The following is a 13206-nucleotide window of genomic DNA, read 5'->3' on the forward strand; positions in this document are numbered from 1 at the left end:
ACTACTATGATTCGGGATATATATACGGACATAAAGGTATTCTAATGAAAAATATAAATATTTTAAATTTTATTTACGTTTATTTTCTCTTATTTTCACCAGATATATCTTCAAATAATGGCGCTACTAGCATTCGTTACTAAAAACATTGTGCATTACTTATTATTATTATTATTATTACTTATTTTGACAACCTATTCTTAAATGCACGTCACATTATAAGAAAATAACGACAATAAATTATAATTATAAAATGGCATAAAGTTTAAATCACGGTTGAATTACTCCCAATAAAAACAAAGATAACATTTTTCTTTTAAATAATAAAAAGTTTATTTATAAATACCCATCGGTCACCGCTCAATTCTTCTTCCGGGCCGATCATCTTTCTTTCCGGTTTAGCGCCGCTCCGCCACCATCATGAAGTGAGTGTAGCAAACGAAATCATGAACCATCTAAGCATTTAATAAAGTATATCGAGTCCAATTCAACATGTGATGTTTCTTAGACATGTTTTCTGTATGTGATGGCTCCTATTTCTCGATTTCAGGGTCGAGTTGTGCAGTTTCAGTGGGTACAAGATTTACCCCGGCCATGGCCGCCGATACGCCAGGATAGACGGGAAGGTAACATTTCTCTCTTTTCCTCGAACCTGGATACGTTTGGGGGACATTTGTCTGCATAGGTTGGAATTATAATGGGTACTTTCGTTAACAAGACGCTAAAAATTGGATTTATTTACGTTAAAACATACGTTCCAAACATGGGCCTTGCTCACAGTTGATGTCAACGTAGCAATGTTAGCTACGTTGCTAACGTCTTATAGCTCCTTCAACTCATTCGTTAACTCGGTTTACTGTCATTATTGTATGAGTAGTTAAGCTTCAAACTTCCAGGAAAAGTAAATGAATCTTGTCCATTTTTTTAAGTTGACGGGTGTCACTGAATTGGCCGCAATATGACCGGCAACTTGCCTTTATCGATTCATTCAGTCTTTTAAAACCTAAACCAATACACGAGTTAATATATTGTGTTATTCTCTTGAAACATTGTCTGTGATTTAAGTGTTTGCCTTAATCTCAATGTATTGTCATATTTAGGTGTTCCAGTTCCTGAACGCCAAATGTGAGTCTGCTTTCCTGTCCAAGAGGAATCCCAGACAGATCAACTGGACTGTGCTGTACAGACGCAAGCACAAGAAGGGACAGGCTGTAAGTATATTGGTTTGAAACGTAAAGATTTGTGGTATAGTAGTCCCTGTACTAAAGCGTACAGACATGCCTGTACATGGCTGCAGGTGGACGGTGTGCACGGTGCCGGTCTGTGTTATGTGCTGTTGCAGGTCGGTGTTTTACCGTCACTGCAGCAGTGCTCACTCCTCACCTTCAGCCAAAGAGCGACGGAGATCATAGTACTGACCCTTGACGTCTTAACTGACATTTTACAATCGGTCGGCCTCCAAACTCTCCTACAAAAATCAAAAATGTTTATTATAGTGTTTTGAAACAATCGTGTTGTATTTTTTTAAATGATTGTAACGTCACGTAAGTGGAAAAAGATTCAATGTACTCTGGGTCACAGAGTAATCCTGCTTGCTTTTGGGTCGACAGGAAGAGGTTTCTAAGAAGCGTACCCGCCGCGCTGTGAAGTTCCAGAGGGCCATCACTGGCGCCTCACTCGCCGAGATCATGGCCAAGAGGAACCAGAAGCCAGAGGTCCGCAAAGCTCAGAGGGAACAGGCCATCAGGTAAAATCTGTTTTATATATTGCGTTGGTCTGTAAGATTTTTTTTTTTATTATTCTTAAAGGCTAGTTCACCTATTTCACCAAATTTCACTCTTTGCTACTTGCCTTTATGTCGACTTATGGTTGGGATCATTTACAGAATAATCTGTTCCTTTTTCGAGTTATAGACAAACATACAGTATATGCTCATTTAAATGTAGCGACCAGTGCTTGCTTGTCGTCATCTTCGTCCAAAAATAAACTCCTAAAAAGATCAAAGAACCTCCATAAAGCTGGTCTGTAACATCCATCTTGTACTAAAGCCTTGACATGATGAAGAACTTGGTTTAACAAAAACAAGTCTATATTTTCATCTTGTTTGTGGCGGAATCTCCTGATCTCTTCGCTCCTGCTTCAAGTGTTTAAGCCTCATTGAAACGCATGGGAAGTTTCAGTGTCAAGATTTACACTGATAACCCGAGAGCTTTCGTTTAAAAAGAGCCGTTTTATGTTTTGTCTGACTTTTGTAAATTATTGTTGGAACGGCAGTATTACAAATAAGAACGACTTTCTAGTTGTGGTTTGTTTAATCTGCTTTAATTTAACCCACTTATGTCTTGAGTTATGGTGTACAACCTCATTTTGAGAAGTTGAAGTAGTTTTTGGTAAACTTTGTTTCGCGCAGTCAAGCAATGACGGCCGAAGTTAATCTTTTGAAGTTTTTTTTATAAGTTGCAATTGATAATTGATGGACCGAAAAGTCGTTGGGTGAACTAAAATGGTGTGAAAAGGCTTCATATTCATGTAAGTTGATGTAATATTCTTTGTAGTTGGTGCAAATGTGTGTTTACAGGTAAAAGTGCGTTAAACTGTTGAGATTTTGTCAGCTCTTTACTCAACTTATGATCTTGATTTCAGAGCTGCAAAGGAAGCGAAGAAGGCGAAGCAGGCAGCAAAGAAACCCTCTGCTCCCAGTTCAAAGGTAAATCCAGTTCCGTTTTTTTTTGTGCATCAGTATAACCGTGTGCAACATGATGCCAACTCAAAAACTGTCATTTGTCATCCTCAGTCTTCCACCAAGACACAGAAACCCAAGGTCGCCAAGACCATGAAGGTCAGCGCCCCCCGTGTTGGAGGAAAGCGCTAATCTGACTATTGGTGTTTGTTAATAAAAGTTTTGTGGTCGACCACCAGTTGTAAGTTTTGCTGAGTTTTTTTTTTTAATGTATTTATTTTTACACCTTGAGAAGAAGTTGATTGACTACAAGTCGGATGCACTGGACTGTCTTGCAAGTCCACCTACAAAGACATGACACTAGGGAGGAAGAGGGCAGGGATGTGTTTCCTGGAGAATTTTTAGTCCCATTATTAATCTTTGGATATTTGCTCGAAATGGCAACACTGCTCTTTTATCTATAGCAGGGTTTCAAACTTGATTATAAGGTTCCAGTGTTTTTTAGTTGTTTTTTTTTTTTTTAGACCTCTTGGTCTCTTAAGTCAAATTGTTGACATTCATAATCCATATCCCTTGGTTTACCTTGAACTTTCTCAGGTCCCAATGTCAACACGAACAATGATCCACTTAAATTTGAGCCAACCATCATCCAAATACATTTAGTGGGATTGTGTTTTCAAAAGTGTCCAGGAGGGGGCAGGAATATACTGTACATTGCCATGACCTACAGTCCCTAATGCAAGCCTGTTCCCTTCTTGAAATCAAACATATTTTCACTAAAAAGCCTTTGATTATAACTTCGACAGGCCAAATTTTCATATCTTAACTCTTAAATATTAGATTAAATGAAACTTTATGACTAACTAGAGCGACATGCCACTTAGTTTACTTCCATCAAGTCTCATGTTGGTAATGTTTACAAATACGGATTTAAATTTGTTTGCGTTTCTACCTAAGGTGTCGTCAAACATTTTCTCTCATCCTGCTTGACTTTTCTTGCACCTGACGCCCCCGTCACGATGGGACGTTATCAGCACGAGCAGGTCCATAGTTTGACCAGCCGGGAGTGTTCTGCAACAAGCCAAGCTTCGACCGGAATGTTTCGTTCTCAGTCAGCTGACCACACAAGACCTTGAGGAAGTGGGTCAATGATCTTTTATAGGTGACATTGCGTCCTCGGGGACGGATCTTGAGACACTGGCACATGAGCATCAGACGAGCCTTAAATTGGGAAAATTCCACTTTAGGGTTGGTGGAACATGGAGCTAGAATAATGGTACAAAAGCACTCGGAGATAAATATTAAGGGTGAAATATAATTTACAGCAATGAACTTGAGGGTACGGCAGCTGTCAAATCCTTCAAAAGACTCTCACATCCTGATTGTAATTCAGAACGACCCCAACTTTGAACTGAAAATTATATTTCAAATTCAAGTTAACAGATAAATGATTGCGTCACCTTTTTGTCAGCGGTACATATGAAATACATTTGATATTTCCAAGGTTTAAGAGTAAAAACACTCATTAATAAATCGTGTTAAATCGTTTTATTAGAGTCACAAAGCCATTACATTTCCACTGAGCCTCAAAGTGCCTTTTTTTGTTCCAACAGTCAGCTGTGATAATAAAAATGGTGTTATTGCTTCTAGTAAAGGGGGATTCTACCGTCTCCCTGATGGAGATCAAGAACTTTCTGTCCAACACAAAATAAACGAAACATCTCAACAACACGGAGGCATCAGGATTTGGTTTTCGACCATCGCTTTTGTAACATTAGAAAGCTGCACAGGTTTAAATATGAGACAACCGTTGTCGTGGACGACGACGACGCTAATGGAATTCATCGATAAATAACCGGTTAACACACACACACAGATTTAAAGCCAATGATGTTAATAAATCAATAATTTAATAGCGCACATGAAGTGACTGAATCAATTTGTTTTTAAAAAGTCCCTCATTTCATTTGGACACATTCGTGGACAACGATGATATTTTTGGATATTAATATATGAGGTAATGATGGCTACTGCGGATTCAAGCAACAAAACGTCTCAACAGGACTCTACAGAATGTGCAATCGTACAACTTGTGCGTTGTTGACCATCATTCGACTAAAAACAGCTTTGAAAGCCCTGAGGACGTTTGGAACCGACGAGGTTCCGTCAGGGGGAGAGAGCAGGCTAACGTGGTTCGGTGGTGGGGGGGGTCACGATGACGGTGGTTATGGCATGGTTGTTATGGAGACACGTTTGGGGGGCGATCGATGGTGGTGACGAGTGTGGTCTCCCTCGCGGGTCGCGGCAGGTTAAGGGTCTTCGGGCTTCAAGACTCGGTGGGTGCTGCTATCGCCTTCTGATCCTGTTTGTGCCTGCCGGGGAGAAACAATAGTTTTGTCAAAATGATCCTGCTGACGGTAAATATGTAGTGCTGAGTTAACTGAGAGGGGTTGGAGAAGTAAAATTAGTTATTTATCAAGTTGTAAAATAGGCTGAATGTGATTTTACTGTAGTAAAAAGGCTGGTTGTAGTGTTAAGTTGCCATTCAACCCCATACATTACGGAGTAGAAAAGGCACGACATGTGAATTTACTGTGTATTACCGTGTAATGAATATAGGAATGAGAAAAAAAGATACACAAAAATATTTTTTTTCCACAATGCCATATAAACATATTCAGCAGCGTTGTATTGATATTTAAAAAATAATCTAATCAAATTAGATTTTTTACTTATTACTCATTTTATGATGAATATTTCAATAAAATAAATTGATTATAAAATAATTTTTATATACAATTAACATGCAAATGTAGTTGAACATTTTTATGTTGCATTTAAACTTCCAGCCGCTTGATGGCATCAGTCATCATGTCCTATGAGCAGCTAAGGGAACAATGATAATCCGTAAGATCCCAGCGGTGGCTGAGGACGAGAGGATACAATCGACTCAAGCAGCTTTAATTTAAATTAAGTGTGTATAAGATACTTTTTTATTTTTTATTTACAATAAATTATGCAGTGCGTTAGTTCATTTATGTGCTGCAATTATACTTCCGGCCACTAGATACTAGGTGGAACAATAAAATCCAGCAAGATCACATCAATGACTGAGGACGAGAGGATACAGTCGACTCCAGCAGCTTTTAAAGCTGATTTTTGGACACATTTTGTTCAATGCAAGCAGTTACGACTTCATCAAGAGTCATGTGGTCTGTAAATACTACAACACCAGAGTCAAGTACTGGTCAATACTACTGTACAAATATATCCTTGTTCTTACAGTATTGCAATATATTGTGTTGTTTCCATTTTAAAGGTTATAAAGCAGGAAGAAACTCACAGTAATGTTGAATAACCGTAAAATATTGAAAATCTAAATATCGTCTTCTATTTATTTTGCCTAAGAAATGTATTATTTGTATAATTTCAGATGTTATTACCATTTTAATTATTATAATAATATAAATAAACATAATTATAAACTGCAACATAAGCAATTAAAGAAACATTTCCTGTATAAATTCAACATTCAATGATTTTTACTGCAACAATGCTGAGACCCCTTCGAAGAAAGTCTACACAAATGAATATATGAAAATGTTATTTAGGTCAAAAAACACTACAGTATGTATGTCTATAATGAAAGTATTTGCATCTGATTTTTCTTTTTGTGTGTGTTATAAACTTTAAATTAAAGATATGACGCTCTTGTGAGATTGACATCATCTACTACTCAAAACAATTATTTTAATTTTGTCCAACATGCAGGTCTGAAGATGTCAAATACACAAAACACTAATCATAAACTAGTAAGTTTCCCATCCACAGGCGACTAATGGGATCTTATCTGCGACTGATACTAGCGAGATAACGACACGCCCCAACACACACACATACACACACACACACACACACACACACACACACACACACACACACACCTCCAGATCCTGTAGAGCTGCGTTGATCCAGCGGCGCCCAAGAAGAAGTTAACACAAAAAAGATTCCAGTTCTTCGGAATGATGACCAGAGAATATCTGGACCAGATCAGTCCTGCGGGAGCCACAAAAGGTCAAGGGTTAAATACACTCACGGGAGCAGAGTCTAGTTTTTGGCATCTGGTTTGAAAAATATTAAACAAACCAACAAACCTTTGGCATCAACGTCAGAACATAACGGAATAGGTAACGTTTTGGATCGATGTCGTATGTTTTCACAGAGTAAACTGTGTTACAACACCTTTAAAAAGATTATATGTCAAAACTTTTTCTCCGGCATTTTAATATATTAGTAATATTAAACTTGATAGAAAAATAGATTCAATTTCTAGTATAAAAACTTTTTTCAGTTGTTAAAACAAAAACATTAAACAGAGACCATTTATTTTTATGCGAAAAGTGCTTGATTTGTGATAATTAATCATTTTTTAAACCCTATTAGTGTAACTTACAAACTCTAACTTTTTCTAAAATCTGCTTTTCTTTGTGTGTGTGTGTGATGAAAACGATGATCAGTCACACCCTGAAGTGGACATGGAAGGGTCTGTTGAATCATAACAACGCTTTTATTTTACAGCACTTTATATAGATCCGATAATTTACATTGATATATACAAAAGGAAAGAAATATTTAGCCCTGCTGGTGGAAACTAAAGGTTGCGGGCACACAATTTGTCAATGACTTTCAAAGCAATGAATGACTTCTCTTTTTTTAAAATAACAAATCAATATTTTTATCTAACACAATCAATAGTTTAAATGGAGCCAAAACAAGTTGAAAACTATTCTCAGCTATTTTGGGTGAAAAATATATTAATAAGATCAAATATTTACAGATCAAAATGAAAGAATCTCTCATTTTTGTAAATCTCTTTGCATCACTTATGTTAAAGTAAATTCAAAAAGAGATATTTACATGACTTTGTGGCCTGTAAAAAATAATATAAATGTTCTTGAAGTTGTTTGTTTTAACAACAATTTAATATCTGTTGGAATATGTCAAGCAACACATATTTTTTCTCTTCACTCCTTTATTAGTTATTTTTTTATGTTATGAATGGAAAATTAAACTTTCTATTTCAATTGATCCCAAACTATGTGGATCAGGTTTCAGATGTTAAATGCTCAGCATCATGACCCAGATGGAAAACTCACCTGTTGCTGTCAGAACTGCAGACTGGGAGGTGCTGAGTTTATCCGCGGGGCGGGTCATGTCAGCCAAACCAGCGGCAACCAGACCCTTAAAAAGAAGCTCATGTTAACTTTACGTTTTTGGAGACATTCAACAAATAAATTAAAATTAGCAATTTTATCTTGAACATTTTCCTCCACACGTCTAAATGTCAAACATGCTCTTTAATCTTTATGCTCTTTAAATCTGTTGCGTACAGACGCGTGGATCATCTGCTGATAAAAGGATAAGACTGTTGTGACATCAGCTCCGGGGGCAGCTGAAACTAGTTCAACTTGTTAGGTAGTCAGGACACAAACTCACCCATTTGAACATGGGAGCCCAGAAGAAAACGGTTTTGGGACCTGAAAGAAGGGAGAAAGCTCAAATGAGTGCAAGAAAAACAAACCACGGTCCAGATCAAGAGTTTGGCACCTTTAACCACAATTAACAGAGCCTAGGATTTGTCTGTTGAAGGCGAGACCACGACATGTATTCAAGTATATATTGTGGTCACTTACTCATGTGTTAAATGTATTGTCTCTCCTCCATATTTTACCCTCCATCACAAGGGAGTCCATCATTGTATTGAAAACTACTTTTCATTTACAGCTAGCATGCCATCATTCAATGTTCATTTATATATCGTAATTACATTTCCGGTCACTAGATGGCAGCAGGCTTTACGTCCTCCGCGGCTGGCGGAACAGTGAAATCACGAAAGATCCCGGGATGACTGAGGACAAGAGGATACAGTGGACGCAAGCAGCTTTTATAGGACATATTTAGGGATTTAAAACAAATGAAAGCAGTAACGACTTCGTCAAGAGTCATGTGGTCTGTAAACACAGAGTCCAGTACTCGACAATATTTACAAATATATCCTTGTTCCTATAGTATCGCAATAAATGTAAGTAAGTAGTAAGTACCAATGACCTACAGTCTCTAAACTTTAATTTAACAATCAAAAACAATACATTGTTAAAATATATACTATAAAAGGCCAAGATACTTAAGACAAACACAAGAGTCTCAGAAAATTAGGGAAAAGCACAAATAAGAATGTCTTAAGATGTTCTTACTGAGTCTACTGACTCTATCAAGCGCAGATCGTTCCAAAGCTTAGGAGGCTGTATTCAAATAGACATGACATTTCACATCACGACAAACAAACACCAACTTGCAAATATTAACATTTGCTGTAACACAAGATGCACAACGCCATAATGCACTGCTCAAACAATGTACTTCAACTTTACATTTGGCTTCTTAGAAATTAGGTCCTACAGGTGAAAGTACTATTGCAACAGTTTGTTTTCATTTCTTAACAAGAAGGATCTGTCTCACCTGCAGTTGATACAAAACTCAGCAGTGAGAATTCTGACCTGCTCTAGTAGAAGAACTCACATTTCCCCGATCCTTAAAGCTCTTCACTGGCTGCCAGTTTCTTTCAGGATCAATTTTAGAATCCTGGTTCTTACTTTCAGATCTATTCATGGTCAGACTTTATATCAGTGATCTGATCTAGACTTACACCCCAGCTTGGGCTCTTAGGTCTGTGGATCAGAATCTGATGGTTCCTGAACACGCTTCCGGACCAGAGGAGAGAAATCCTTCCAGACTGTTGCCTAAAAACGAGTCTTGACCTTGACCTTTTTACTTTTATTCGTGCGGGCATTTCCTTGATTCTCTGAGACTCCTGTGTTTGTTTCGGTGGTGTCTTGACCTTTTAAGTATATATTTTATTGAGTATTGTTTTAATTGTATAAGCGCTTTGTGACCCTGGTCTAGAGAAGCGCTATATAAATATTACTGACTTACATGTTGTATGTGTCGACTTAGGAAGGAACAAAATCCAAAGAACAAAGTTCAGTTATTTTAAAACGTCATGTATTTAAATGCATTTATAAAATGATAAAGGAGTTAATAGCTGGATAATGAGCGTTTAACTACACACCTGTGCCAAACAAAAACATGCTCAAATCCAGCAAGAGACGAAAGAAAGTTTGGTCGGTTCACAAGTGGCCGGTCCCAGCACAACTCAATCCCTGAGGATGTAACTAAACCAAAGATCCTTTTAATGGATCAGCGATTTAACTCCACGCACCAGGCAGCCAAGGTGAGGTATCGTTATAACAAGGACTTGGACTCGCATTACATCAAAGTAAAAAAGCAGTAAAGTAAAGAGAAAGAAAACTGAACTTTCTCTCCAATAAACTTGAAATGATTGTGAGAGGAAGATGTTTTTTTTATTGTGCAATGAAGGGATTTATTGAGTAGCGGGAGGATTCACTACAACAGACCTATTGTTGTTTTTTATATCTTTTATGTAAGCCTTAAAAAGTTGCCGCAGAATTGCTGCCTTGGTGCTTAGTTCTGTTTATCTATTGGATATGTTGCGTGTTATCTTATTTAAATATTTTATTCTGTACTGACACCACAAAAATCCAATGTTTTGTTTACAACACTGGCAATAAAAGTTATTGATTCTGATTGGTTTGACATAAAAAACAGTCTATTAACAAAATAAATACAGAAAAATATTGCGTTGATGTGAATAAATATCACAATAGTTTGTTTAAAGGAGTTCTGAAAATTCCTGCGGTTCCAATAAGAAGCCACAACAAAGTCAAAACGCGACCTTTGTTGTCAAATTAAAGACACAAAACTGATTAAAAAAAATGGTTGAAGCAATAATGCTTTCAATTGTGTCACCAAAACACATGTAAATAACAGATTTCATTCCCAATATTGAGATTAAACCACAGTTTCTAATCTGTCATTTGTGTAAAACTACGACTTTTATCTTCTGTAATCCAACAGATTACATTCAGGCGCAGATAAGACGAACTATAACATTTATAGCACGGTCGTAAAAGATTAAATAAATATTCTGAGCATCACTGTTCGTGGAGGGATGTCGAGAGAAGTACCTGCTGGGTGGTTGTAGAAGGGTCTCAGTTTGGCCGGGAGGACGTTCTCGATCCGGTTCAGGATCCTGTGGTAGGACACTCTCAGCGCGGCCATGATCGCAGCTTTGTGACGCGAAGAGACGAAGGAAGTTGAGACAAGAAACAGGAAGAAATGTAGAGACGCTGCTTTTCAGTGGACTGTCGACCTTGTCCGTCTCTTGTGGGCTCAGGTGCTGCAGCTGCTACAGTTGACCACCGCGATGAGGTGACTTTCCGGGCGAGAGGGGCGGGGCTTCTTCTTCTTCTCTACGGACGGAATGGCATTTTTGGAATACACTGCCATCTGCTGGCTGATCTCTGTAAAGGACGAAAAATGACGTCATTATAAATAAATAAAGCACCGTTCTTCGACAAAAAGAAAGTAATTTATTTATTTTGGCATTATCTATCTATCTATCTATCTATCTATCTATCTATCTATCTATCTATCTATCTATCTATCTATCTATCTATCGATCTATCGATCTATCGATCTATCTATCTATCTATCTATCTATCTATCTATCTATCTATCTATCTATCTATCTATCTATCTATCTATCTATCTATCTATCTATCTATCTATCTATCTATCTATCTATCTATCTATCTATCTATCTATCTATCTATCTATCGCTCTATCGATCTATCGATCTATCGATCTATCGATCTATCTATCTATCTATCTATCGCTCTATCGATCTATCGCTCTATCGATCTATCGATCTATCGATCTATCTATCTATATATATATATATGTTATGTATTCACTAATTTATTAATATTTATGACATTTGTCGTCCTTCATAGATCTCTGTACTGACCAAAGTAAAACTAAATATATGTTTCAGAATCAGAAGCTTGTCTTGCCATCGTTGTAAGCACAACACAGGATTTGTTTTGGTGGCATAACAAAATTAAAAAAATAAACAATACGAAAATATTTTTTTAAAAAGAGGTTCATGAAATACAATATCACAAAATCAAACAAAATAGATAAAAAACATAAAATGTCATATCAGATTCAGAAACATTTATTTCCACATTTGTAAACACAACACAGGATTTTTTTTTGGTGGCATTACAGAATATAAAAATGGAAAAATACAAATCAATTAAAATAAAAAGTGATTAATAAAGTAAATATAATAGATACTACCATAAAATGCCATATAAGTAAACCAGAAACCTTTATTGCCAGTTTTGTAAAGGCTAAACAGTTTTGTGGGGGCATTACAGAATTTAAAAATGAAAAAAAAAAAAAAGATTAATAAAATAAAACACAATACAATTCAATGAAAAAGGAGACGTAACCATAAAATGGCATGTCAAAAAATAATTAATAATTAATAAAAAATAAAATACATTACATTTAGTTAAACAATATTCATGATCGGGACAGCAGATGGGTCGGAAGAGCTCTTGAACCGGGACTTTCTCGTATCGTAGTCTGACTGGAGCAGTTGGAACATGGGGTGTCCCGGATGGGAGGGGTCAGCTGCGACCATACATCCAAGATGGAAAAAGTAAAGACAGAAACTGTTAATTAAATTAGAATTATTTTTATTTCCATTATCAATGAAGAGTTCCACCAATTAGGAATTTTGTTGTGTACAACTTTTCACATTAAACATAAAAAATAAGATACAGTATAGGTGCAAAAAGTCATTTAAATCTGTAAAAAGTCAGTAACCAGGCTGAGAAGGGTTAGTTGTGATTTTCAATGAGAATCCTAAAGACAATTAAGATATTAATTCACTTATTTTGTGTGTTATCTTATTTCTTTCTTTTACTTCCATGTTTAATGCATCTTGAACTAGGAGTGATCAATGTGCATTTTTACTATTAAATTTAGATTTTTCGGATAACACAAGTTCAATTACGTACGATATATTTGCTGTTTTTGGTGGTTGCAGTCATCTGTAAATTTAACCTTTTAGATAATAATGTTCTTTTAGTCTGTTGTGTTTTGCTATATACATCGTATATGACATCCTGTGCACCCAAAACTGTGTTGTAAACCAGAGTAAAGAGGGTGGTTCTGACATATCTCCCCAAATAGGCAAATTAATGTTTGGTTTAGTTTAAGATAATTCCCATATTAAAACACACAAACAAGAACTATATTAGTGACATGATAGCGGCCTGCTAAGAAGTTTTGACTGATCATGCAAACAGAAACAAATCATACCCTTAATAAATCCTTTCTACTAATTTGTTTACTAAAAGTAAAAAAAAATAGAATAGAATAGAATAGAAAATGTTTATTCATCCCCAGAGTGGAAACACACTTTTACAACAGCAGCACAATTGAAAATAAAGTGCAAGGAAAAAAAAAGAAATAATAAAAGAGATAATAAAATAAAATAAAACGATCTTAAAAAATTGACCTTTAAAAATTGA

At 36.3% G+C, this 13206-nt stretch overlaps 2 protein-coding genes and 1 non-coding gene across 3 annotated transcripts; 2 read left to right on the forward strand and 1 right to left on the reverse strand.

The window, feature by feature from the left end:
• The first annotated feature begins 366 nt into the window (after window positions 1–366).
• On the forward strand, window positions 367–2918 carry rpl24 (ribosomal protein L24). Its single transcript, XM_087804105.1, has 6 exons — window positions 367–425; window positions 551–626; window positions 1101–1211; window positions 1611–1747; window positions 2644–2707; window positions 2795–2918. Exons 1-6 carry the CDS (start codon window positions 421–423, stop codon window positions 2870–2872), a joined length of 471 nt encoding a protein of 156 aa, XP_087660231.1. The 5' UTR covers window positions 367–420; the 3' UTR covers window positions 2873–2918.
• LOC148068397 (small nucleolar RNA SNORA23) lies at window positions 1297–1476 on the forward strand. The gene has a single exon (XR_015713203.1). It is a non-coding gene; the product is annotated as a small nucleolar RNA SNORA23 (small nucleolar RNA).
• A 1295-nt stretch (window positions 2919–4213) lies between the features above and the next one.
• On the reverse strand, window positions 4214–11048 carry mpc2b (mitochondrial pyruvate carrier 2b). The gene is made up of 5 exons (XM_087804107.1): window positions 10786–11048; window positions 8177–8217; window positions 7837–7921; window positions 6625–6736; window positions 4214–5052 (listed from the first exon to the last, which is right to left on the reverse strand). The coding sequence occupies exons 1-5, from the start codon at window positions 10877–10879 to the stop codon at window positions 5007–5009; spliced, it is 378 nt and encodes a 125-aa protein (XP_087660233.1). The 5' UTR covers window positions 10880–11048; the 3' UTR covers window positions 4214–5006.
• Between the last annotated feature and the right edge of the window lie 2158 nt (window positions 11049–13206).

Source organism: Callionymus lyra, chromosome 12 (genome assembly GCF_982586985.1).
Source record: "Callionymus lyra chromosome 12, fCalLyr1.hap1.1, whole genome shotgun sequence".
Lineage (NCBI taxonomy): Eukaryota > Metazoa > Chordata > Actinopteri > Syngnathiformes > Callionymidae > Callionymus > Callionymus lyra.